This window comes from Pholcus phalangioides, unplaced genomic scaffold, assembly GCF_987345545.1.
Source record: "Pholcus phalangioides strain wild (caught in Gottingen) unplaced genomic scaffold, Ppha-v1.0 ptg000004l_1, whole genome shotgun sequence".
NCBI classification, from domain to species: Eukaryota; Metazoa; Arthropoda; class Arachnida; order Araneae; family Pholcidae; genus Pholcus; species Pholcus phalangioides.
The window spans coordinates 21,021,942-21,049,172 of record NW_028301597.1 but is presented as its reverse complement, the minus strand read 5'-3'; the positions used below and the strand labels follow the sequence as shown (position 1 = coordinate 21,049,172).

Sequence of the window (27,231 nt, the reverse complement as noted above, 5' to 3'; positions counted from 1 at the left end):
GAGTCTAAAGAAATGAACAAAAATTTTAATGTCTTAAAAAATAAGATTATGCAGACTCTATTAATGCAGAGATAAGAGAAAAGAAGCTGAATATTTAAACTGATCAAGGGAAAATATTAATTGCATGTGAAAATGTCTTGAAAACTTCACGGAACAGTACAATTAATGTTACAAATTCCACAAAAGACATTCTGCCAATTATAAAAAAAAACTCAAATTATGGAAATATAATACAGTGAGAATTTACTGTTTCAAAAAAAAATTCTGAAACAAAAAAAGAACTTGGAAAGAATACTCGGATTTCTCACTATTCCGCATAAATAATTCTCAATTGAGATCAATCAGGGACGCAACTAGGGAGGGGGGGGGGTGTTAGGCGGGTCTGGTGCCTCGGGCGCCAACCAGAGAAGGGCGCAAGCTTCACACTTTAACCTCGTTTTCAACATTACAGGGGAACGCGAAAATGCACTCTTCCCGCTGGTCAAGAAACTAGTTGCTGCCCTGAGGTCAATGAGAGCAATATTTGTAATTCCTTTCGTCCTCATCAGAAACTTTTCTGATGCGGAGGTACAACAGAAACGGCACGATCACAGAAAATGACTGCTAGCGCAGGGATTTCCACACCGAGCGGTTAGCGTACCAATCTCTCGGTGAGTACAAAAAAGGATGTCGTTCGGAATCGGCAGCGAATTGTAGGCATAATTAGCCCTCACGTGCAGAAAACGATCAAGTGATCAAACCTGAGCAAAACTAACCATTGACATATTTTTTCTCGATTGATTTATGTTTATTGTATGTCAAAATGCTATATAGAAAAAATTGAAATTAATTAATTAATTAATTTGAGTCGATATCTTTACTAGGACCATTTGAGTCTTTGAGGTATTCCTTACGCATACCTAAAGTCTTAACTTGAAAAAAGAATGATTGAAACCATTTGACACGTTTAAAAATTAATACGATAAACATGTTGGCGTAAGTCGAGAAGCTATCCATACTTAGAATAAGACAACCATACGTATTCTTTATAGGCATTGTATAATATTTTATCATGTATATATATATGTATATATATTGTTTGTAATTGCATTTTTAATTGGTTTGCTGTATTTTTGAAATATATGACATCCATATTTGTTATGGGCACCTTTTTCTCAGTCACCTCGTTGGGCATTTTTCCTGTTGTGGCCTTGTATTTGTATTAAAAACCATTAAAAATGAAGAGGATAATAGCTAACTAGTATATCATAGTAACCATCGCTGTTGCATTGTAACAATTTAAATTATGTATCTCATCTAGACCTGATGGAAGGATTGCAAAATCCCTACAGGCTACAAAGTGTATGTTTATTTTTTTCTCTTTATTCGTTTTTGTCTATATTACATTGTTTTGTATTTTGACGTTAACTTGTAAGTTCGTCTGATTTTGTATGTATTTGAAATGAAAAAAAAAAATCTCCCCGAATGAGCATTCAGTTTTTTTTCTATGAATAACTGTTCTGAGAAATCATAGACGAAAAGCATGGATCATTCAAAAATTCACTAAAAGAATGACATCTTTTACTTCTCCGTATGATCTATTTGTGGAGTTGGATTTCTAACTCCACCCTGCAACATAGTTGAAAAAAAATGGCATTTTTTGTAAAATAACAAAAGAACAACGTCATGGTAAGAAAAGGAAAACCCTGAAGATCCTCTTCAGAGCTTGGATTTATCCTCAAGATCAAAAGGAGTGTATGTGTTTAAAGTTACAAAAGTTCAGGCTGAGTTTGTGTTCGTTCTATATACACTTTTGCATAACTTTTGGAGAGATTCTTCTTTTTTTAACTTTTTTTTCCATTAGTTTTCTTGTGAGTTGAAAAAGGAGGTTAAAAACAGAAAGATGGTACAGTATATGGAAAAAGCTTTGAGGATGGTGGAAAAAAAAAAGTTTCTTTTTCTTTCAGGACCAATTTTGTTTCCACGGAAGTGAAATCCCGTCATTCCTCGTTAAGTAAAAGCTTCCAGATGTGTGTGTATTTCCCGTTATACTCTTCTATTTCTTTCTTCTTCTTATTATTTTTTTCTATTTTCTCCCTGTTCATTTTTCTGCTTCTTATAATTTTGCTTCTCCTAGCAATAGTTTTTTCTCCCGTTTTCTATATATTTAAGGAAAGCAAAAGAAACGACCAAATTCTAGTTTTAGTGTACTTCGCACGCGTTACGATATTTGTGGTTACATTCAATATATCAGCGTTTAACTTTCTTGAACTCAAGGACCAGCGCGTTCCTGCAATTTTGTACGCCCCGACTTTTTTTTTTTACATAATTATCTTGTTTTTTTTCAACAAAGCTTATATGAATTTGTAGAGAAGAAAGTCAAAATATGGGCTAATATGTTTCATATTGTACTGGCCAGCTATATGTACCTCCTTTCAAAAAGACTGATACGGTTATACAACCTAAAACGTAAGGATGAAAGTAGGAAAGAAAAACATGCTTAAAACTATAGCGAGTTCATAGTCCTTCATTTTCCGCCCATTTGCAATTTTCTGCCATTTCAGCAACAACTGACCGACTTCTGGCAATGTATCTCAGATCACAATTTTCCGCATTTTTCTCAATTAATTTATCGTATTTTTGGTATTTATATGTTCGTGGTTATTTTTCTCCATCTCTGCAATGGGGCTGTGCCTGTTGAGATGTGCAAATAAATAAGTAAATGAATAGTATAATCTAATTAGTTGTAAATTGAATTTATGGCTAAAATTAGCAATATTTCATATGATCCGTCTAATTTCAAAACCAGATAGATCACTTTGACAAACTTTTCAGGAGAAACAAAAAACTAATTAATTTCATTATTTATGGAAGAATTTTATTTATTTAGTTACAAATCGGTATTAGATAGACACAGGTCATGACCAAATTTTAGCTGTGTATAAATATTATTTTGACAGAAATTTTTTTTTCTTTTGAATCTATCTGGTTTTGCAACAAAACTATAGGATCTACTTGTATGTCTACGCGCATCTTGATCTATCTGCTTTTCAAACTAATCTACTTTCATACAGCAAAATAAATAGCATACAGCGACATTTTAATGTTATGTTTTTGCCTACTGATAGATCTGTAGGAAAACGAAAAAATAAATGTCATAATCTGAAAATCGAAAAAAAAAATTGATCTGTCTCTGGTTTTGAAATTACATGGCTCATTTTAGTATCTCTAAGTATGAGAAGAATTTTTATTCTAACTCATAAGGATTCAGATAAGATATTATTGAGAAGGATACTAAATAAGAATATTTCTAATATCAATTACAACTGAATGAATGAACGCCAGGGGTTCTGCCACCGGACTTATCCCGTTGCCGAGATCTCTTCCAGCCCAGCTTCGTGGCAGAGTCTAGGACAAAGTGAGTGCACCCAACAGTCTGGGTGTGTAGCTAGTATTGTGTTTGATATTTCAGTGCTGCCATCTATACTTCAAATCGTGAGTGAAGTGTAATGATTGAATATTTGTAACGTTGTAGGCCTGTTGCTCTCTGTGGCGAGACTTTTTAACGGGGAGATCGGCTCGCATTCGCGCCTTGAAGTTGGAAACCACAGAAAACCAATTTCAGCCGACGACCACTGTGGCGCCGGTGGGAATTACAACAACTGAATCATTTTTCATCCAGGTAGAACTAAAATTAACAAGTCTGCCTGCTGACCATATAGGTTGAGAAATACTGCACTATATCATTGAAAATTATTATTATTATTTTAAATTTCCAAAAAAGACATGAAAATTTCAGTGATTTTATTTTTCAGAAACTAATTTTTAAATACAAATGAAAACTACGCTCGTAGAATGTGGAAGTAAATCTATTTTTTTCCTCTTTGGAATCAATCATTCAATTATACTGTTTTATCTATTTTTTCCATGAAAATGTCTCAGAATATTCCACTGTTTCAAATCAAAGTATAAAAATTAAAATGAGGAGAATGTGATTCTCATATTTGTTAGAGGATCGTCACATGATAAGACAGACTATTTATTATTTTTCCTTCTTATGGTTCATTGTATCAAGATATCAATCAAAATAGCAGCTATTGTTTCAGGAAGTTCGTCATTGAATAGCAACACCTAGTAATCTTTAGGATCTTGAAGTGTTCCATACAGAAGAAATGAACCTCTGGAATGCAATAATAATAGTACGCATTTTATTTTTCAGAGAATTACATTCAACTTGATTATTGTCATGTGAACTGTCAAAGAACTCATTTGAACTCAATGACCACATTTTCTAAGAATTCACAATAAGATTCAAGTCTTCATTAATTATTGATTATTGTTATGATAATTATTGATTTTCAATTACAATAACATTGAAATTCCCTTGATTGTTCAGAAAAACGAAATGATGAGAAGAAATTACTTAAAATATTGTGATTTTTTTTCAATTAATTCTTTGTAGAATTCACGATGATTGATTTATTATAGTAATACAAAAATGTATTTTCCCACTTTGTTTTTATAATTTTTACATATTTTCGACGTTTAACAACTCTATAAAAGTTGAAAATTTCGGTTCCTCAATCACTATAAAGATCTGTGTGTGATTTCTTTCTATTTATTATTATTTTGGTATTTATTGACTCTGAGCATTTAAGAAATTTCTGGAAATAATTACGCATATCTCGAAATATTTTGTGTAAAAAAAAAAATGATGAAACGCATTAATTAAAAAATATATTTTTTTTTCTTCGTTTCTCCTAAAAAAAACACTAGGGTACTATTTCCAAGTAAATCACATTTTTTTCTCAATTTGAAACTTTTCTACTATGGGAACTATTAGCTATTATCCCATCTATTACAATTCTAAATGAAATTAACATACTATAGCTACTTATAAACTGAAACGAAGATTCGATTTCGGAATGACGGTAATCGTTCTAGACTGAAGGGACTATTGTTCGAACCGATTAAATTCAATTCTATAAATTCCTTAGCTTTAGTTGACTTTTGAAGTAAATGGATTATAACAGTATTGCATGCAGAATTATCTCCGGAGAGATTAAATTTTTTCCCTTCCAAAAGTTTTTTATTTCCGTTTTTTTTTTACCTCAAAAAACCCACTATATTCTCGGCTCAAGAGATAGGTGCACTCCCACCCCTTCATACGCTAATGGCAGTTTGTTTTTCCAAATCCGCTGATATTTACAGCTGGACCTCTCTCAGACGAACTCTCTTAATACGAATAGAGGGCCTCTCCTTTTTAGCCATGACAGGGCGGATACAGACATTTTTGTGAACCCTGAAAATACTTACCCTTCACTAAGTTTTCTTCTACTACTTATCGGTATGTGCATCTCCCTAATAGGGTTGTTAATAAATGGAATAGCTTACCCCCGGAGGCAGGGGCGTAGCCAGAAATTTCGTTCGGTGGGGGACCACTTTCATTTCGGGGGGGGGGGACCAAAGTGACAGAACAATGGATTTGGCCATCTTTTTCCCTTTTTTCGGTCATTTTCTCACATTTCGGGGGGGGGGGGGACCAGACCCCCAAGTCCCCCCCCCCCCCCCCCGGCTACGCCCTTGCCCGGAGGTAGTAAATTCTAACACACAATTGACACGTTTAAAACAGAAATACGATAACATGTCGGGGTGAATCGAGAAGCTATCTATACTTGGATATATATATATATATTGATTTGCATTTTTAATTGGTTTGCTGTATTTTTTAAATATATGACATCCATATTTGTTATGGGCATCTTTTTCTCAGTCACCTCGTTGGGCATTTTGCCTGTTGTGGCGTTGTATTTGTAAACATTCATTTATGGAATTCCTAACAAACTTGTGCATGTGCGTGCTGTGCGTGCAGTGCCGTCTTAAAGCATGGGTCCACCTGGGCACGGCCCGGGGCCTCAAGAGAAAAAAAGGGCCTCACTAATGAGATCTGGTTGAAATTTTCGAGAATTTGCCTGGTAGGGCCTCAGAAAAATCACTTGTCCCAGGGGCCCACGATGCTCGTAAGACGGCCCTGTGTGCGTGTATGCATTTCCCTAACGTATTTACGTTATCAGAGCAATGTTTATTTCGTGTTTTCGGGACTATCTGTCTTCCGTATTTTGGAGTGAAAATGGCAGTAGGGCAGGTGCCTAAATTTTCTTGTTCTGTATGTATCGTGTATATTGAACGGCTTCCTTTGTTTGTTTCTTTCAAACCGAGCACAACTCCGGTCTATCGCCGGGGGCAATTTACTACCGATTGAGTTGTGCACATTGAAAGACAGCTTGATCTTTGGGAGAAGGCTTTTCGAAATCGAAGACAGACTCGTATTTGCGTCTCGAGGTTGGAAAACCGTAGAGACCCAACTCCAGCCGACCAACACAATACCATTAACAGGTTAGAGCACGGATCCTCATAATTTTCTTTTGATGTCACACACATATTTTCTTCGGATTCAGAAGTTTATATACGCATATTTCTGGAGTTGTATTGTGTTATACATACGATGTTTTTATTCATTTATATTTATTATAATTTATATTACGTTTCCCATTTTGTTTATTATAAGAATCTATAAATTTGAATGAGCTAAATACAGTATTTTCATGGTGTGAATATTGTTTAATTATAAAAACTGTTTCAAGTCTTTTCATGATCAAATTACTTTTGTCTGTTGTGGAATTCGGTTAATACGAAATATTTTCGATGTTTCTTCGACTTTTATCTTAATGATATTCTACTGTATTAATTTTTGCGTATAATGAAAGACAATTTTATCAGTTGAATTATTGATTACGTACGATATTGGTTTTAGAAGAAAAAAAGTACCGCGTGATTTCAATAATTTTCGATAAACCATTATATTGCATATAATATTCACTTTATCATATTTACTGTATCATATTTAGAGGAAAATTACAGACTTTCGCAATAATTTCAGTTCAGATATTCAGATGAAATAAAAAGATGTGCTCAAATTTATTGAGAACATCAATCCATGTTCTGACTGAGGAAAAAGGGTGTATTAATCATACTCCCATACAACACGGCAAAACTTGCGTTAAATAAATCCTATATGCATTTATAAATTATAACAGGGTGAAGAATTTGTGAGTATTTTATTGCTATTCTAAAGTTAGTATCCACTGAATATGGATGATATACGGTGATGCATTTTCCACGTCCGGATAAGAAATGTTGGTTCTCAGAAACCCATCTTTGACAACATAAATGAGTACGGATGAGCATAACATGATGAACGGACTTAATTATCACACAGGTTTGCCTCATAGTAGTTGTTGTTCCGCTCATGGCAGAGTTATGACATAGTCATGACAGGAAAGAGTAATCCATCACTTTTTTTATTATTTATTTATTTTTTAGAATATTTCTTTTATTAATATTTATATCATGTTCATTTTAAGTTGGAAATGACAGCTTTCCTCATACATGAAATTGGGTTTGAATTCTCAGTTAGAGATCGGTCTCCCATGGCCATTTCAGCTCTAGGCGAAGGCAAGCCCGACAGGAATATCCAGTTGCTAGATATTCAGATGAAATTTAGACCAATTTAATATGACCTTCGTCAAACCTTTTTTTTCTTTTCTTTCATTCAGTTATCACTGATCTATTTCTATTTTATTTTGTAGTGAAATTGACGCCTTGAGAAAAGACATTACGTAAGTTCGAAAGCAAAATATCGTAGACCCACCTTTTGGTATCACGAATGATTTAATTGAATACATACATCCTTTGTTATAACACTAATTTCGAAATGATCTTTAAAAACTTGAACTTAAACTGAAGTTCTTGGACTTTACAGAAGAGAGTGCCATACCAATCAGTATCGTGAATTTTCTCACCCTCTTTTACCAGAACGAAAAATGATGGTTTAATATTTATTACAAAATATAATAGATGAGTTCAAATAGATTTTCTCGTGCATTCTTTGATGCCTGAACACTCTTCCAATATTATTTCAACTTCCACTGAAAATAATCCCATTTTCTCGAACATCCGAATTCAGTTATCAAAATTTCAACGACATTTATCCATATGGGGGGATATTTTACGTTATTATGGTTGGGAAAATAAACACATTTCAGGAGAAAAGTATTCTAAGAGATTATTCTTCTTTATAAGGCGATATCACTCTTCAGAGAACACTTGAATGGATAAAAAGAGTAGCAGAAGTTTATGGGTATATATATCAAATACCGTGTGCACCATAGTGTTTAAGCCGAGTAATTTTGGTCAAAATTTTATAGTCTTTTGGGGGGGGGGGGCGTGAAGTTTCTTAAGAGGTAAAAATTAAACTTGAGTTTTACCAACTATAGCAGGCAGGACCTGCTGCAACCTCGTGAGTTCGGGTCATAGGCAAACATGAATTTTTTTCACCACCGTTATATATAAAGAGTTTTTTAACCCTTTTTTCGGATTGATAATTTTTTCATAGTCAATGACATGTATTGAAAGCCAAAAAAATTTATTTCGAATTGTACTGCTTGTACGAGGCCTCAAAGAGGACGTACAGTGCCTAAAAAAATAAAAATAACAGTACGGAAGTAATATTACTTTGATATCCTATACAAGTATATACAACTGCCTTCTTTGTGATTCACACAATAGTAATAAAAAATTTGGATTGTAAACATCAATGTAAAAAAAAAGAAATGCAAACAAAACATTTAAGGAAATTAGTGAAATCACAGCCAAACACATGCTCTGCAACAAACTAAGAATTGTTATCATAATTGGGACATCTAGCAAATTCAAAGTATAAAATGGAAAGAATATGAACTTTCATGCAAAGGCGATTCTGAATTTTTATCTTCAAACTGGCTGCAGTAAGGATCGTTCAAAGAACCTTTTGCACATATGCAAAGCCTCGCATTTAAGGGTTAAGGCATAGTTACTGGATATCATTATGTATAGCAATTACTTATAATTAGGCCTACTATTAAAATAAATTCTGAAGTATGCAGTGACATTTGTTCACTCTGAATCTTCATCAGGGTATTTAGTTATAGATTAAAAAATTCAACAAGGTGAGGAAAGTAAATATGCAGGACAAAATATTAAATTTTGGGTGGTCCTTCAAATATGCAGGCCCTGGGCACATGCCTCGTCTGTCCACGCGGGAAACAGGCATTGATAGTAGGGGGTGCATGACGTCGGGCCAAATGTGGCTCACTCAAGCCCGACAGCGAAGGCAAGACCAACACGTTTGGGAGATAATGCTCCAAACTGTAAATTGCTATGAAAAATAATGTTAATATTATAAAATTTTTAATGTTTTAAAAAACTGAAAAAATAATATATTGAAGAAAATATCTGTTCCTCCTCTTCCCCGGGCTAAAAAAAAGAAAGAAAACTAGTCTATTTTCGACCTGAGGTGCCATTGGTTATAACTAGAGCCCGGAACTTTAAGCACTAAAAATGCCTAAAATAGGCACTAAAAAAGGCATTTATAATTTTTGAAAGGAAGAAAAATTAACTAAAATAAAAAAAATGTATTAAGGGTGCAAAAACTAGCTGAAAAACTGGTTGCACTTAGTTCATCTATTGTTTTAATGATATTTTATAATAACTGCATTATTATCCAAGTTCAATTGATTTGAAGCGCGAAATAAAATATTAGTAGACCCTCAAAATTAGGCCGATTCCAGGGCCACCATTACCAGACACAGAGCCCGTAGAGAAAATGGTCTGTGGGGCTCCCTTGAGTTGCCAATAATTCTCGTGTATTTGTTGCATTATTTGGAACAATTATCATTTCCATAGTTGAAGCATGGCTATCTTGTTTTATAATATTTCCATGTATGCAGGACTCCTTCAAGCGCGTTGCCCTGTGTGATCGTATCTGCCGCACACACCTTGGGGGCGAGTCTGGTCAATTTAATCGAATACTAAATATGTGTGTTCAATAAATAGTCATGGTTGTTTGCAGTGCATTTATGTCGAAAAAGAATAAAATGAAAACAATATGGGTCCCAGAGCCCTGTCTGCTCCTAGCCTGCCTTGTGTGAGTCATGACGTCAATTCATGACCTCTTGGGACAATCATCGGTACGCTATACACTTACAACGCAGTCTAATGTTTGAGCGAGACATATTATGTGGAGAGACCAAAAATTTCTTATTTTAATCTGCTTCTGTAACACGGGAGGGAGGGGGCTGCGTTTCTCTGAAAAAAAAATCATTCACGTCTAACACCGTCTGGTTAAAGCAAAGTTAATAATGTATGGCAACACCAATCTCCCTGATCACTAATTCGAGATCGAATGGGGGCTGGAGGGAGGAGCTTTCCGATGATAATTAATACTGAGAGTTGGAAAATTTTAAAAAGAGCAATTCTTTTGAAGTTCTGAATGCTCAAAATATTATGCCTAAGTTTTACAGATTATGGTCTCTGAAATTTACTAATAAACTTAAAACTACGTTGAAAAAGGCATTTATGGCAAGAAAAGGCATTTTTACCAAAAAAGTTTGAAAATAGGCAAAAAAAGGCATTTATGGCATTTTGCCTGAACTTCCGGGCAATGCAATAAATACTTTTTTTTCACATGAAGACCAGAAGAAAATAAATTTGATTCCATCGTAAGTTTGAGAAAGTATGAAAGAAAAAAATATACGCCAAGAAAGAAATTTCTTTTTCGTCGCCGTTCACTTAATTTTAAGAAGAGTATAGAATGGATTTCTTTTACATATAATGTCAGTATAGTAGTGGTGGTAACTTGTAATTTTTCTCCAAGACAAGTTGTCCAACGTGTAGTCGGAAAACAAGTCTCTTTGTGTATTGTAGTTCGGAGAACTATTGTATGTTTACGTGTGATTGCTATGTTTTGCAAGAACACCTCCTAGACGAAAAAATAATTAACGACTGGATTCTGCCATGATTCACGTTATTAATGAGGATATACATGTATTATTTTTTTTTTCTTCAGCGTTTGGTGTATCAGACTCCATTATAGAAGGGAGAAGAGTTCACTGGCATTTGGCTGGACGCCATAGTGCTCTACTTGGAAAACTTTTACGGCTTTCATTGAGAAATTTTTGGCAAAAACAACTCGTTGAGTTTCTCGAAGGAATATTTCTGGTGCTGTGGTATGTAGGCTACTCTTTTCGTACAATTAATATGAGTCTAAATCAGGAAGAAGATGAAAAACTAATTTTTGTGAATTCTAATTTTGTAATTTGGTAAATCACAATGGAATAGCGAGAGGGTTGTTGCTCAGTAATGCGTTTGACAAATATACGACGCAATTCATCACTCTTAGATATCGTATTCATTCAACAGAAAATTTAAGCTAGATATATTTACTCCAATCATACTCATGATAATTCTACTAGTGAATCATGCTCGTTGATCATATTTTTTCCTCAACACTAAACATGGGTATATCAGAATGACATTTTGTATTGTTGCTATGCTCATGGAAAACCCAATGATTAAAAAATATATAGGATTCATGTTTGCAATAAATCGATTCTGACGTGAATGATTTTATGGCAATCTTTAAAGGATGATGATTAGGGAAACAGGTTTCTTAAAGTTATGATTTCTAAGATATATAAATGTATTGACGTTTTTTTAAGGGAAAGTTCAAACTTTCTACTTGTGTGCGCGTATTTCGGGCCACCTTGTTGGGAAATCCACCTGTTGTCGCTTTGAAATTCGTATAATTTGCAAAATAAAAAATGAAATTCAGTAATCTATTATCGAAATTATCTATTTATGAAAGGAAAATTTGAAAATGGATGTGAGGTAGGTTAAGAAACAGAGATAATAACGTCGCATGACATCTGCTGCACTGAAAAAAATTTCCCCGAAACTGAGATGAAATTAAATCCATATTACAGTATTATCATGATATTTGTAAACTCATATCGGCACGTACAACTTTCCAAAATTTATTCAAAAATAGTTTAGAAGTCAATTAAGGGGGAAAGGGGAGAATGGAGAAGGGATCATATATCAAATAGAGGACTTAGATCAGTTAACTCAAACTGTAGAATGGCTTTGGATTATGTGTTATGATTGCAATTAATTTACTCTAAATCTTGCTCTCAATTTATTAATTAAATATATTAGTCCTCATTGAAATTTTATTCTAATTTTCTCATTATACCTTGGAAACAAACATAAAGCAAAGGTTTTCAATGATCATTTGATCATTTTTGTCGCAATACGGTCATTTTCTATACAAGAGGGCTAATTAGACCGGTATCTACAATTTATTGTTTATTGCCGATTCCGAACTTAGTTTGCATTTTTTTGTATTCACCGAGAGATTGGTGCTCTAACCCCTCGATGTGGGACTACCTGTGGTATCAAACTTTTTCTGTGGTCATATGTCACGGTCTTTTGCACCCCCAGTGTCAGGAAAGTTCTTTACAAGGACGAACCAGGCATCGAACTCGCGACACCTCTAAACATCCTTTGGTACTTTAGGCGAGTATTTTATCGACCTGGGCTACCGTGCCCTAAAGGTTTTCAAACGTTTTTTGATGTAGTAGTTTCTACGAGCTTTGAAAGCTACAAAGCACCTCCTCTTCCAAAATGTCTTCTTTATATCTATGATAGACGCGCTTTGAAAGAAAAGCTTACTACTGAAGGGTTTTAAAAACTTTTCAGTACTCGTACCTCTCCTGGAAAACTTGGGTGTGTGACAACGATCTTGTTGTGGACATTTCTGAAAATTATTCGAAATTTTTTTCGAATAGTTATTACTGAGTGATATGAATGAAATTCAGTGACTTCATGACTCACTGCATTGCTAAATACCCTGATAATTTGCACCAAATGTCAGAAAACGATAGATTTTTTTTATAACACTGTGAGGCCAATCGGACCTCACAATGATGGTTCTCTAAGGTATTTTGTAATTGTTTTATAACGTCTCTTTTAAAGTGTAAGTAAAACGATTTCATACTCTATTATTTTCATATTCTTATACAGAATTCATAAGTTATTGTTATCATAAACACATTGGAGGAATTACTATTACAGTGGAACCTCGATAACTCGACATCCCAAGGGGATCGAAAGGAAAACATGTCGACTTAAGCGGATGCCAAGTTAGCGAGAGATTTTATTTCATTTCAATATTAACAATTTTTAAGCATCGTTTATGTATGTATATGTGCCCGAAAAATTCTATACATATCATCTGCTCATAAAATAATTTTATAAAAGTTTTCGCAGTCTGAATAATTCCGAATTAGGTGGGAAAAATCATATTTTTATTAATTAATTAATTTTTTTTTGATTGACAGAAAATCTGTTATTTGTGAATTATCAGTGCGATTGCCCAAAATAACTTTCCTTTTCTCACTTTACCACACCGCGGTCATTTTCTATACAAGAAGGCAATACCGGTACCTGCAATTTATTGCCGATTCCGAACTTAGTTTGCCTTTTCTTTTATTCACCGAGAGATTGGTGCTCTAACCCCTCGATGTGGGACTCCCTGCGGCAGCAAACTTTTTCTGCGGTCATGTCACCATTTCTTATGCCCCCCTGTATCAGGAAAGTTCCTTACAAAGACGAACAAGGTATCGACACCTCTAAACATCCTTTGGTACTTCAGGCGAGTATTTTATCGACCTGGGCTATCGCACCCTAAAGGTTTTCAAATGTTTCGATATATTTTTCAATCAAAACTTCAGAAATCATTCACGTCTACCTAATGACTTTCATAATCCACAGATAATAACATCGTGATCCAGTTTTCAGGTTCCAAACAGAGGAATAACAGCAAGTAACCCAACGCAAAAAGAATCTTAGGGAGAGAATCTTCGACCCATCAATCAACAAACATACAGCAGAAACAATGAAACGTGCAAGTTTTGAAACACGCGAGAGTAACCTCGTGATATTTTTTCGAACTGATTAACACATCGGCGATTCCTGAAAATGAGTTGTGATTAACTCGGGATTTAGTTAGCATGTGTGGAGTTGGGGAGAGGTTTTTCTCCCCCATTAAATTTAGTATTGGGCCAACCATGAGAATAATAAATGTCGAGTTAAACCGGGGTAGTGGAGGTTGAACTGTAATACGAATTATTAAGGGGGAACCGGAAGTTCAGGCACTAAAAACTGTAAAAATATATAGGCAAAACTTACTTAGAAAGCTCAAAAAAGTCACTGAAAACATAATTTATAATTTATGGAAAAAATAGAAAAAAAGAACCAAAGCCAAAGAAGTTTGGTAAGTATTTATGGTATTTTGCCTGAACTTCCGGGTCGAATTGTACAAGCTAAACGTTTACATAGTTTTTGTACACGAGTATATCACTAAACAACCCGAATAAACAGAATAAAGTTATTGATTTTCCCAAGTAAATCAATGAAGGCACTGAATACCGATAATATCTAACTTGCAGGTTCTTATTTCTAGTCCATAGGGAACATGAATTTATCTAAATTCACTTCAAATACGCTACCACGATCACCACAGGAGAGGAAAATCAATTGAACGATAAGATTTACAAAGTGGGTATCAAGTAATAAATACAGTGGAACTACGTTATAAAAGACCGAAAGCGAAAGAAAAGAGAAATGGATGCCTACATTTTAAAATTAATGAGGAATTAATGTCTAGAATAGGCAGAAAATGACATTTCTGATATTTTGCCTGAACTTCCGGGGGCTCTAATCATTACATATAAACATTTAACTCGTGGTTGTACACGAATATTTCGCTACGCAGCCTGAATAAATCAAATAAAGCTATTGATTTTTCAAGTAAATCAATGACGGTTCAGGATATAATTAACAACAATTGAATCGCATCCAACATGATAATATGCAATGCCGAATGATTTTGACCTGCTGAACACGAATATCGCTATGAAAAAGATCTATCAGCCTTTTTTGGATATTATATTTAGATTTGGAGATATATTTTTGAGGTATATATATATATATTTTTGGAGATATATGCAAAAAAAATAAAAAAGTGCTTCCATCTATGTCTGCGGGCAACAATGAAATTACCGACCTGAAAGTTCAACAATGAAAGTCGGACATGAAAATACACAATTCCAAATAATTTTTGACCTGTTGAACACGAATATCGCTATGGAAAGTTCCATCGCCCTTTTTTATCGGAGATATTACCATGTTAAGAACGGATGAACTATAGCTGAAATATATTAGTGTTTCTATGCATTTTTGTTGCTTTTATTATATTTGCGTTGTGTTTCTATGCATTTTTGTTCTGCTTATATGTACTGTTGTTGTTTTTTATGCATTTTTGTCATTTTTTTTATGTATATCGTACATTAATAATGTGTCTCTACACATTTGTGAGGTTTTATACATTTATGTTAGTTTTGTATATTTATTATTTTTCTATTGTGTTTTAATGCACATTTGTATTGTACAACTATACATGTATTAAATGTACAATTACAAAAAAAGAGCCAATCCAGCTTTTTTTATGGTCAGATTCATGTTCGGCATACCGAATTAAATAAGAAATGGTTATTTTTGCTTCGGACGCAAAAACTTCGTCAAAATTTGTTGTTACTGTCCAGACTCTGTTCGTCCCATATGGAACACAAATTTGTCTAAATCTACTGCAAATATCTTACTACGATCACCACAGGACAGGAAAACCAATTGAACGATAGGCCTACGGTTTATAAAGTGGATATCAAATAACAAATACGTTGTGAAAGACGGGAAGAGAAAGAAAAGAGAAATGGATGCCCACACTCTGCAAGAAAATTAATGTCTTTATAAATAAGCGAGTAAGTGAAGATCAAACGATGTTTTTCATGGAGCAACAAGGAACGGCATCAATCTGCTCTCGGGGGTTACTTTACCACTCAATCTGTTTTCAACCTGTTGCTTTCGCAGCATTTCTCATCTTCTCTCTCAATCTCGATTTTCTCAAAAGGGCGAGAGAGAGAGAGAGAGAGATGCTGCTTCTCGCTCTCTCTCTCCACTTAATGATCGCTGTAACAAATGGTTGTGGCGGACCAACCGACAATTTGCTAACGTGGCTGGCTCGTGTGTGAGTTAAAGAGAAGCTCAAAGAGAGAGAGAAAAGCGCACCGTTAACTCACACCTATTTGTCAAGTCTAGGTGCACCTCCATTAACTTTGACTAAGGGGGGTCACAGAAGCATTCGTTTAAGAAATCATTATTTAAGAAAAATTGTTTCTTGTCGCTTTCTGGTGATAGAAAAAAAAATAATCTGGGAAGAAAATGAAACATAAACTCACGATCATTATAAGCCCAGGGGTAGGGGGCAAAAAATCAATCAATTAGCCTTTGCGTGGAAGATGCAATGATTGTCAAAATATTATGATCACCAAGTGGTAAAGCATTAATCATTCGTTAGAGAAAGAATATTTTTCAAAAACTGCTGGAAAAAGAATTAAGTAAAAATAAATTGAAAATAAATTTTCTTTTGAATTTTTGAAAATTTTATTAGGGCCTATTTCTAGGCTTAGTCGAAGTGCTTCCGCGTTAGAAAAAAGTATTTCATTTGCACATGAATGCGAGGACAATCAATCGCTCATGATAATGCTTGTTCTGGATACAAATATCAATTCATTATTTTTAACTGTTTGCTTTAAACATGAAAAATTATCATGATTAATTGGTTTCTTCAATAACGTTAATGAGTGGGTCAAAATTGTCAAAAAACGATCTCTGACAATAATGACTTTTTATTTTACTAACAGTTTCGAAATAATTGTATTGATATGGTAACAGCCAAGTGAAGATAAAAATTTAAATAATATATATATATTTCTTGAAATTTGAATTTTTTTTCAGGGCTTTTTTCTAGACTTTTTCACGAAGTTTATATGATTCTTGTTCCGAATATAAATACAAATACAACGCCACAACAGGCAAAATGCCCAACGAAGTGGCTGAGAATGAAATGCCCATAACAAATATGGATGTCATATATATTTCAAAAATACAGCAACTATATATATATAATAAAATATTATACAATGCCCATGAAGAATACTTATGGTTGTCTTGTTCCAAAAATGGATAGCTTCTTGATTAGCCCCCAACATGTTTATCGTATTCTAACTTCATGTCTTACCAACCCACCACAACATCAGAAAAATATCTCAAGCATTTCCGTGGGTGGGTTCGAACCCATACACCCTGAACTCTTCACATTAAATACGGTATCAATTTACTTCGATCATTATTTTCAACTGATTTTTAAACGGGGAAAACGACATAATAAACGATGGTCTCATTCATAACGTTCATGAGTGGTCAAAATTGTCAAAAAAACGAATCTGGCAATAAAGAATTTTCATTTTAATGACAGTTTCGAAATTAAGAATATGGTATCAGACCAACTAATTTTCTTCATCAATATTTAAAGAAAGCTAAAAAGAAGTTAAGTGAAGATGAAAACGTAAATAAAAAATATATTAGTTTGAATTAGAAAGTTTTAATAGGACTTATTTCTAGGTTTAGTCATAGGTCTTACTTGTAAAAAGTGCATCATTTTTGTATAAATGTAACATTTTTCATGAGGATGGTCAATTATCCATGTATGATTTTTTTTATGAATACCAATATCAATTCGATCATTATTTTAACCTAATTTTAAACATGGCATAATGAACAATGGTCTTGTTCATAACTTTGATGAATGGGCAAAGCTGTCGGAAAACGGTTGGACAATAATGATTTTTCATTTTAATAATAGCTTTGAAATAGGGTTTATCTGAACAATTAATTTTCTTCAACTGCTTGAATGCATTATAATTTTCCAGGTATAAAAATTAGTAATGAAATATATTCAAACTATGCAAAATTGTAATACTATATGAAACATTAATAAACATTACAATAAACTTCAAAAGAATATTCTAATAAAAAATTAGTGATATTTTAATTCTTACTTCAAAGTTTTTATTTAGTATATAAATTATAGAACTTTATCCTTAAATTAGTGTAATTTAATTTATAATTGGTAATAGATTCTCTCTTTTCCAACATATTTGGCACAAGCTGATACGAAATTTAAAAGGAAATTCTCCACAATGCTGATATTCAATTGAAGTCTTGTGATAATTTTAAAAAAAAGACCCACGCCAAATGAGAAATAGTTTTCAATATGCCCCTACTAAAAATCTAACAATCACATGCTAAACCCTTTCTTGCTTGTACAGAGTAGTTATATCTAATCGAAAACACCATTTAAAATTATTTTGAACACTTCCTACGAGTATCAATTAAAATTTGGAAATATATAAAGGTCCTTTGATATATATTAAAATATCGAATTTTATATATTCGTATGCATATAATAAAAATGAGACTTAATAATGATTTTCATTGAACTTTAGAGAATCAGTTTACAAGAGGAATGAGGAATATATAAATATATATATGTATATATGTGTGTGTGTGATCTATGGATATATATGTATTCACTAGAGGAAAGATGACTTCTATGAAATGTTTCATATATTCATAATTTGGTATATTTTCCTGAACTGGTATTTTATACGTATTTTCATAATAATTATTGCAATTTATTGCATATTTGAACCCCAAATTCAAATGCGTCGTGCATATAGCGATTGCGACATAAATTTCAGTCTTACAAGAAGTCGTCTTTGTTTTATATTACGATGAAGTTGCGCTGGTCTATTTCAACATTAATGCGAATCAGTGAAAAACGAAAAAAGAAAATTATCATTGAAATTATGATTAAAATTTATATAAAAGGTGCTTAATCCGTTGTCCAGAACTGACATTGATAGAATTCAACTAGCACATTTAAAACTTACACGAATAAATATTTTTCTAATGCAGTGAAACGCGTGTATAACTATACTCAAGGGACAGTAGAAACGTATCGTTATAAAAGAGTTACCATTATAGAAAAATTATATTACCGCTATGAAAAGTGCACGGGGATCAGAAAGTAATATCGTTATATAGGAAGGACATCGTCGCTATAGAGCAGCGGTCTGCAACGCACTGCCCGCGGGCCAGATTTGGACCTCGGAATTTTTTTTCCGTGGCCCACCCAAGGTGGGAACTGTAATGCAGCAGTACAGATTTCGGTACAACAGAGATCTTTAATGAATTTTTTTACGAAACTTTACACAGATCATTTTCAAAAATTGGTTCAAAACATTGAAAAACGATTAATTCCAGAAGAAATGAATGAGAGAAATAATTTCGTAATTTCTGATAGAAATTATTTCACAATCAATAAAAAAATGCATAACTATTGAAAGAACTATTTCAAGATATATTGAGAAAAGGGAAATAATTTCAGAAATACGGAAATAATTAAAAAATCATTTAAAGTGATTTCAGATTTAATTCAATCTCTGAATTAATTTAATCAGTAATTAATCAAAAACTTTCAGAATTGGTGAATTTTTCAGAAAAAAATCAATGTTGATAATAAAAGAAATTATTTTCAGAATAAATAAATTCTGAAATTCAGTCTTCAATTATTTTGTCCCTGTTTAACTCGAGGGCTGTAGCTATTTTTCTTTTAAATATAAATTTCTATCAATTATGAAATTATTTTCTTCAACAAGTTAAAAAAACTTTTTTTCACTAACTCTAAAATTATTTCTTTCAATAAGAGGTTATTATGTAGCTACACGAAATCATAGCTCTCAAAAACTGTTTGGCTCTCCCGAATTCGCTATGATGCTTTATATTTTATCAAATGCTCACATTGCTATTGAATCTGGAAAATACCTCACAGTTCTAAATACAGCAGTACAAATTTCAGTGAACCAGAGCTCCTGAACAATTTTTTTTTTTGGAATTGAATAATTTTTCTGTGTAAAGTTTCCTAAAAATGGTCGGTGGGCCACACCACAGCTAAAAGCTAGGATGGCCACATTTCACCCGCGGGACAGCGGGTCAAATGTTGAACAGTCCTGTATTAAGATATCACTAAATTACATGAGTTGGTGGCCCGCAGGCTTCGTGGGAAGTTTCAGTTCGGCAGGCCGTATCTGAAAGGTTGAGAATCTCCTGCTATAGCGGGTGTCGTTATTATAGGACGTCATCGCTATAGAGGTATTTTAACTGCATTTTAATACTGTTTTCAGGTAAATTTTAAGTGCCTTATGCATATAAGTATATACTAACAGCATTTTGTTAATTTTTTTTTTGAGGTGGGAATTTGACTTCAATGTACTCGTTTCATGTGTCTTTTACGTTTCTAGTGTGGCCCAAACGGGTTTTCTTCTTCCAGTGCTGCCCAAAAAAACCAAAAGGTCAGACACACCTGCTTTACATGGAATATACATGTATCATCAAATCAAACTATAAATGCTCAGTAGATTTAAAAAACTGTTCTTATTGGAGAGAAGTCATGAAAGAGCTTCTAAAAAAACACCAAAATCTAAGACAAAATACATATTGAATTCAATTTACAGGGACAAAATAAGACAAAATAACAGTAACAAGATACATTAGAATTTTACGTAAGACATAGGAAAATCTGAGTAAGTACATAGGCATATTTCAAAATAAGAAAGTAGAATAAAACTATAGTGATTCTTATTGAAAATTTACATTCTCTAACTTACGTGGTTTGGGTAAGCTCCGCTTTATTTGCATCCATTTGTATGTTGGAACGACGGCGGAACCCTGATGGGGATGATGATGAGAATGAGGATGATGATGATGATGTTGTTGTTGTTGTTGATTGAGGCTCGTCCTGTTTGTCAAATTTTGGCCGTTGACATGATTGAAAGCACCGTTAACTTGGCACGAATCTCTGATGTCGTAGGAAGGCTCCTGGTGAAAGCTACCGTATCCATTCCTACGGGGAAGAGTCAGGTGATCGAGATACGACGGATAGATGGAACCCTCACCCAACCTGTGGCAATCTCCATTTGTTCCCGAGGATCCGTGATCCACGGCCACCGGTCCGTTATGTATATCGTAGTCCAAATTCCTGTAAAAGGATCCGGCCTGCCGCGAATCTGGCTGAGACGTGTAATAACCACTCTGGACGGGCATCGTACTCTGCAACGGACTGGACTGCGGTACGGTCTGAGGAGGGACACCCACGTGGTTCGTGACTCTGGACGGGTGGACGTAACGCGTGGGTCCGTCCAGGTTCGTATAGCTCAGTCCGTTCGATTCGTTTATGATCTGGTGTGGGAGGTAAGAATTCGGAGGTTCTCCGCAGCTGGGTTCGAGTCCCGGCGAGTACAGGCTCCCGCCACCGTTCGTCCCACTCAGGTGATACTGGTGGTGGTTGTTTACCAGCGGGTCAACACTCGGCGGGCAGTACACCTGAGAGCTGTAATCGGTGTAAACACCGTAGTCCGTTTGTTCGCACACCCCTCCGTAGACGGAGGTGCTCTCCATCATAATCATAAATCTTTTTAACCCTGGCGCAAAACCACAGGAGGAAAAAGAACCCGGGCTTAAATTAGGCTGTCTGGGCTCTCCTCTCGCAGATAAATCACAAAATAAATGGATGAAGAATCATCGCCGGGCTTCGGTTGACAGAAATGTGGGGGGTCACGTGAGCAACGGCAGCCAATCAGGTCCGAGAGTGGAGAATTCAGGTTCACCCTCTCTTCACCCCAGACTCCATTCTACAAGGCACTCTTTCTCTCTATCCATCTCTCTTTTTTCCATTATATGCTATATATATTTTTTTTTCTTTTATTACTATTATTTTCTTCTATGCTTTGATAGATGAAGTGACAAGTTTGCCGTGCGTGGAAATTGTGCCGCTGGACAGACACCTTTTTTCGCAGAAAAAGTCTCTCGCTCTCAGTCTCTGTGATGAGCAGCAGCAGCTAACACATAGTCCTCGGCTTTTTTTCCACGAGTTTTCAACAACCAGTCTGCAGCTAGACGATGTCCCAAACACAACCCCATAAAACTCTGTTCTGTTTTTGTTTTTTTTTTACATTCAACGCGTGCGCGCTCCAAGAAAAATCCAACTTTTCTTTGATTTTCCAGCAAGTGAGAGAGAGAGAAATTTTTTTTTTCTCTCAGCCTCTCTCGAAAACAACAAGTCCTAAGTATTTTCCAAAGAGTAAGTACTTTTTAAGACTGTGTTCCAAAGGGGGTAGGTTCGGTTGTGTGTGTGTGTGTGACTGTTTCTCTTTTCTAGGAGCCAAAGTGGGGGGTTTGGTCCTGGAGTTTTGAGACTGCGCGGCTGGCCTGTAACCATGACAACGAGAAAAACGGGATATTTCCAAGTCAACAACTTTTGCGCCCGGAACCAGAGTGGACAGCTACTTTTTTTTTATTTATTTATTACTTTTATTATCATTTTCGTTTTTATGTATTTTTATATATATTTTTTTTGTTTTTATTTCTTCCGCGCTTCAGGAATCTTCATCCATGTGAGTGAGAGGCAAACTTCGATCACCTTACATCTATCTATTCCTATGGCAGGCAGGCAAGGCAGCCACTGGTGCGTCATTCCTGGCCGACAGTTTTAGAGAGGGGAAAATAAAATAGAAAAAGATATACAGAAAACAAAAAAAAAGAAGAAGAGTAATTCTAGAAGATTCTTTTTTCTTCGCCGTCGTCGTCGTCGTCCACAGTTGACAGGTAAGCACGGTAATCTTCTTCTTATTTTATTTTATTTAAATTTTATTTCTTACATTTCAATGCTTGCCTAACACTAGAGTCGAAATCTGAAATTTTGTTTACGTTATTTTATTGCGTTTTATCTATTTAGATTCAGATATTTACTTATCAAATAAGCACATTATAAATGATAATGTTCCATCTGTCAACGAATATCAATTTTATTTCTTTGAATGATTCATTTTTAACACACTTTACAAAATATACAGAATTTTATAATTTCTTGATATTATAAAATTCTACGATTTTTTTTCTGCAAATTTATATTTTGTCTGCAAATATGGATTTCCTAACTCAAGGAATAATGCCCATTACCTATTTGAAGGTTACCCAGAGCATTTATATTATTTCAATACAATTCAATACTACAAAGACAAAGAAAATGAAGAATACTGTTGATTTAAAACTAATAATAATTATGAAAAGTAGGCCTATAGTTATTCAACTAAGTTCAAGTTATTACGTTCGACTTTGATTATCCCCGTTGAAATTGCGAACTATGAACGAAATAATAATTTTTATAAGCATTAAGGTCTAAGATAGAATAAGTTTTGATTTCCTTTTTTTAGAAATGTTATTTTACATTTCAATAGGGATGGCGTCTAATCACTAGAGTCGAAATCTGAGTTTCGTTTACATTATTTTACTGTGTTTTGTATATTTAGATTTAGATATTTACGCATTTCAAATAAGCATATTATGCGTGATCATGTTCCATATGGCAACGAATAACATTTTTATCTCTTTGAATTATCAATTTTTTCAATTTTAATATACTGATTTATCCTCCACAAAATATGCATAACTTTATGATTTCTTGACACTATAAATTTCTGCATATTTTATTTTGCAAAAAGTATCAGTTTCCTTACTCAAGGAATAATATAATCCAGAATAATATCCATTCCTTATTTCAAGGGTTCCCCAGAACATTGGTATTGTTACTTCTCGCATAGGCAAAAAAGTTGAGAACACACTCATTGAGAAGTAATTTTTTGAGATTGATTCAAAAAAAAAAGAACGATTATAGTTATTTGTTCAACTTAATTTGTGCTTTATCTATTTTGATTGAGATATTTACACATCAAAAAATTACCGTATATTATGCATCATAATTTGATATATCAACAAATAATGTTTTTATTTCATTGAATGATAGATTTTTAATATTAATACACTTATACCACAAAAAAAATGTAGAATTTTATACATTATTGATAGGTCGTGTTGTTTTGTGACTTATTTCAATATTTGTACTCCAATTTTATTCCGTAATCCTTTGATGATGTTTGGAATGATTGAGTGATTATACGAAAATGTTTTTTTTGAACGGATTTTGACTATAGTATTGAATATTAGGTGCAAAATAGTTCTATTACTTACAATCATATGTATGGGTGAAAAGTGTGGGTTTCCGAAGTAGAGAGGAAATAGGAACCCTCTCTACAATGTAGATGTTCCCTAGACTTGGATATTATTCGCCACAGCATGGATATTTTTCAAGGTTACAGAGCATCGATATAATTAAAAGGGGTCTACAAAGTCAAAAAAGATTGAGAAACGCTCTTGCATGGAGATGTATTGAGAAGTAATTTTGTGATTAATTGGAAAAAAAAAAGATTACGGCTATTTGATCACCTAAATTTTAAATTATTAAGTGTGGCTTCGAATGATCATTCCCATTGAAATTCTGAATCATGAATAGGATAAATAGTTTTATAAGCATTTTTAGACCCTATAGATTTTGGTGATGAATGCGGTCTGTTACTGAATTGCTAAATTTTGCAATGATGAAATAATGAAAATTCTCAACATCAAGCAGTAAACATTTTTAACGCACAACTTTGGGAAATCATACATTCCAGTTTGTCATATTACCTAATACCAATGATCTATTGTGGCTTCTGTGTTTGTATTAGTGAATTAATCGTGTGGAAGAACAAGAATCGTTCCGGCTTTTGAGCTGCAGCCCTGTCAGCTTCCACTCTTTTGGAAGCCATGACAAAATATACAGGTGTTTATAATTAAAGTTCCCACACTCTGAGTAGTTTTACAGCCCAGTTTTCAGGGAAAATTAATGAGACCATGGGGGGTATTGACCAATAGTTCAATTTTTGACCACCGGGTGAAAAAGTGACGCTTTTACATTAATTTTTTTCCCCCCATGGGTCCATACAGCATATATATACCAAGTTTCACTGGAATACGACCACCAGAACGGGTACTACTTCTGAGCAGTGAAATTACTCATCTCTGTCTCGTCTCATATCTTACTAACAACTCACATCTTACAGGTCTCATTAAAATATCCTGAAAATTTAAATATATACGTTAATTTTCAAAAATGAAACTACTCGGAGTTGGCCTACGGGAACTTTAATTATAACCACTCACACACAACACATAAGAATAATATGTAATAAAATTGAAGTGTTTTTCGAATATATTATTTTCAGAATTTCCCTTCTTTTAATCAAGTCATCGATAATAATTTCCCACGACACTTAAAAAATCGGAAGTCCTGGAATGATATTTATATGCTTGTAAAAGTTTGTCTTCTATAACTTCTTATCAGCAGCAACAGCTTGTTGGGGAGTGTTGAAAATCCCTGTAAATGACATCCTCTTGCTGTGAGATACATGGACCCAAAGCTGCTCTTAAATCTTTTTATATTTTATTCCGACACAAGTAAACCATGTTGGCACCAGGAAAAAAAAAAGGTTCTTGTTTCCAACCAACGGCTGCTGGTCGATAGGATTCGCGTGTCTAAGACTGGAAAAAAAAATAAATGTTGTTCCATGCTATTCGCTCGTGCAAAAGTTTCCCTCCATCATGCAGATTTTACAGCCCCCCTGTTTTGTAGGACCCCCCAGATGAATATTAAGAAGGGTGACAGAGAGAAAAGAAGTAGGAAAGAGAAGAGAGATATACAGAGGAAGGGCTTCCGAGGGAACCCCAATTGGAATATATATAGAGTAAAACAACCCTCCCGTTCTGTGGGAGGGCCCAACATTAGTCGGACGGGAAAAAGGCCCCCCCCCCCCACTCGAATATTACATGCATAAAAGGGAATAGGGGGGAAAACAAATCAAGTTACATGCATATATTGAAATTTCTAAAGCGATTTTTTTTGGATGCTTTTCTAGATGATTTCTATGTTTTATCTTTGTTGATCCAAATAATGATGCAAAAAATTCGACGTTTTGAAAACCATGAGTTTTATGAAATTACTTTAGTAAACTTGAGACTAAAATAGTGTTTGTATATTTTTAATCGTAAAAATTTATTAAACTTGAAACTCACATAATCTTCTCTATTAATTTTTAAAATTAAATTATAGCTTATTTCATCTGTAACTAGTTTTTAAAATTTTTTTGTAATATAAACTGGATTTCTAAAATTTGATCCCTAGCTCAAGTTTTTGAGAGGGTTTACAAATTGATCTAATTTGAATCTTTTCTATAACTTTTTCATTAAAAAGTTCGATGGAAAATAAAAATAAAAATGATAGGAGAGTTTTTTGTGATAAAGAGAAATATATGAAATAATAACAATGGGTATATTTTTTTGTATGGGGTGTATAAAGTGCAGGGCCACAACTAGATGCTTCGTCACCCGGGGCAAGTGCGCATTTTGGCGCCCCCTTGTAACGTTGAAGGAGAGGTTTGAGAACAAAATTTGCGCCCCCTCTGGTCCAGCGCCCGGGGCACGAGACCCGCCTTCTTCCCCCTAGTTGCGGCTCTGATAAAGTGTGAGATAGGTGGATTTTTCTCAGCCCAAGATATCAAGGAAACACATATTTTCTGGATACTATGCTGAGGTGAACTCGGAAAGAAAATTCATCTACCCATCACACAGTCATCTATCACCTATCGCTCTCTAAATCGTCCCACCTGGGGGGGAGGGGGGCATTTCCTGAAGTTAAGAGAGGACACTGTCTCCTCCTACATTTTACTTCAGCGCCTCGCGCCACAGTGCGTGAAATGAGGAAGGCTGGATCGTGTCTCCAGTGGTGTAGATGGTAGCATGCTTGCCCCCGGGATGCAAGAGGGCCTGGGTTCGTGTCCCGGCGGAGACAAGATGACTTTTCTTTCCAAGTTCATTTCAGCATAATATCCAGAAAATATATGTTCCCTTTGTATACAGTGTGTGATACATGTGTGTATATGCATAATGAAAGTGTTGAATCTCAAATTTATTTCAATTTTTCCATGTTCGAGCGCTCAAAACCAAAATTCCCAAACTTTTCACTATAGAGATTAAGATTAGAGAGGTCTCTTAAGTGCTCTATAGATTTTTCGCTGGCTGCTTTAGTGATGTGGACATGTGTGCTGTGGAACACTTAATTTAAGTGAGAATATGTCGCGGATCACCAAAATGATCTGAAAAAAGTGTTCCGAGCACACTTGCGTGATTTGTAAATTTGCCGCTGCTCACTTAAGTGATCTGGAACAGCATTCTAGGTGAATAAAGTGATCTAGAAATTCGTCGTGGGCTGCTTAAGTGATCTGGGAGCGTGTCGTGGGCTGCTTAAGTGATCTGGGAACTTATCATGGGCCACTTAAAGTGATTTGCAAATTTGCGGCAAGCCCCTATGTGATCTTCATTTTTAAAAAATTCGGTTTGAGGTCATGGGCCACATCAGATGAC

At 34.5% G+C, this 27,231-nt stretch overlaps 1 protein-coding gene and 1 long non-coding RNA gene across 2 annotated transcripts in view; one reads left to right on the top strand and one right to left on the bottom strand.

Moving 5' to 3' along the window:
- The window catches only part of LOC149086740 (uncharacterized), a 51,517-nt gene extending 30,026 nt beyond the window's left edge, over positions 1-21,491 (bottom strand). Inside the window, exon 1 of the mRNA XM_089231093.1 lies at positions 20,547-21,491. Coding sequence (XP_089087219.1) covers positions 20,547-21,345 — 799 coding nt within the window. The 5' untranslated portion in view covers positions 21,346-21,491. The remainder of the gene's footprint in view (positions 1-20,546) is intronic.
- Positions 21,492-21,537: 46 nt separating this feature from the next.
- Positions 21,538-27,231, top strand: part of LOC149086739 (uncharacterized) — an 82,354-nt gene continuing 76,660 nt past the window's right edge. Inside the window, exons 1-2 of the long non-coding RNA XR_016192518.1 lie at positions 21,538-22,018; positions 22,318-22,542. This is a non-coding gene — a long non-coding RNA (uncharacterized LOC149086739). The remainder of the gene's footprint in view (positions 22,019-22,317; positions 22,543-27,231) is intronic.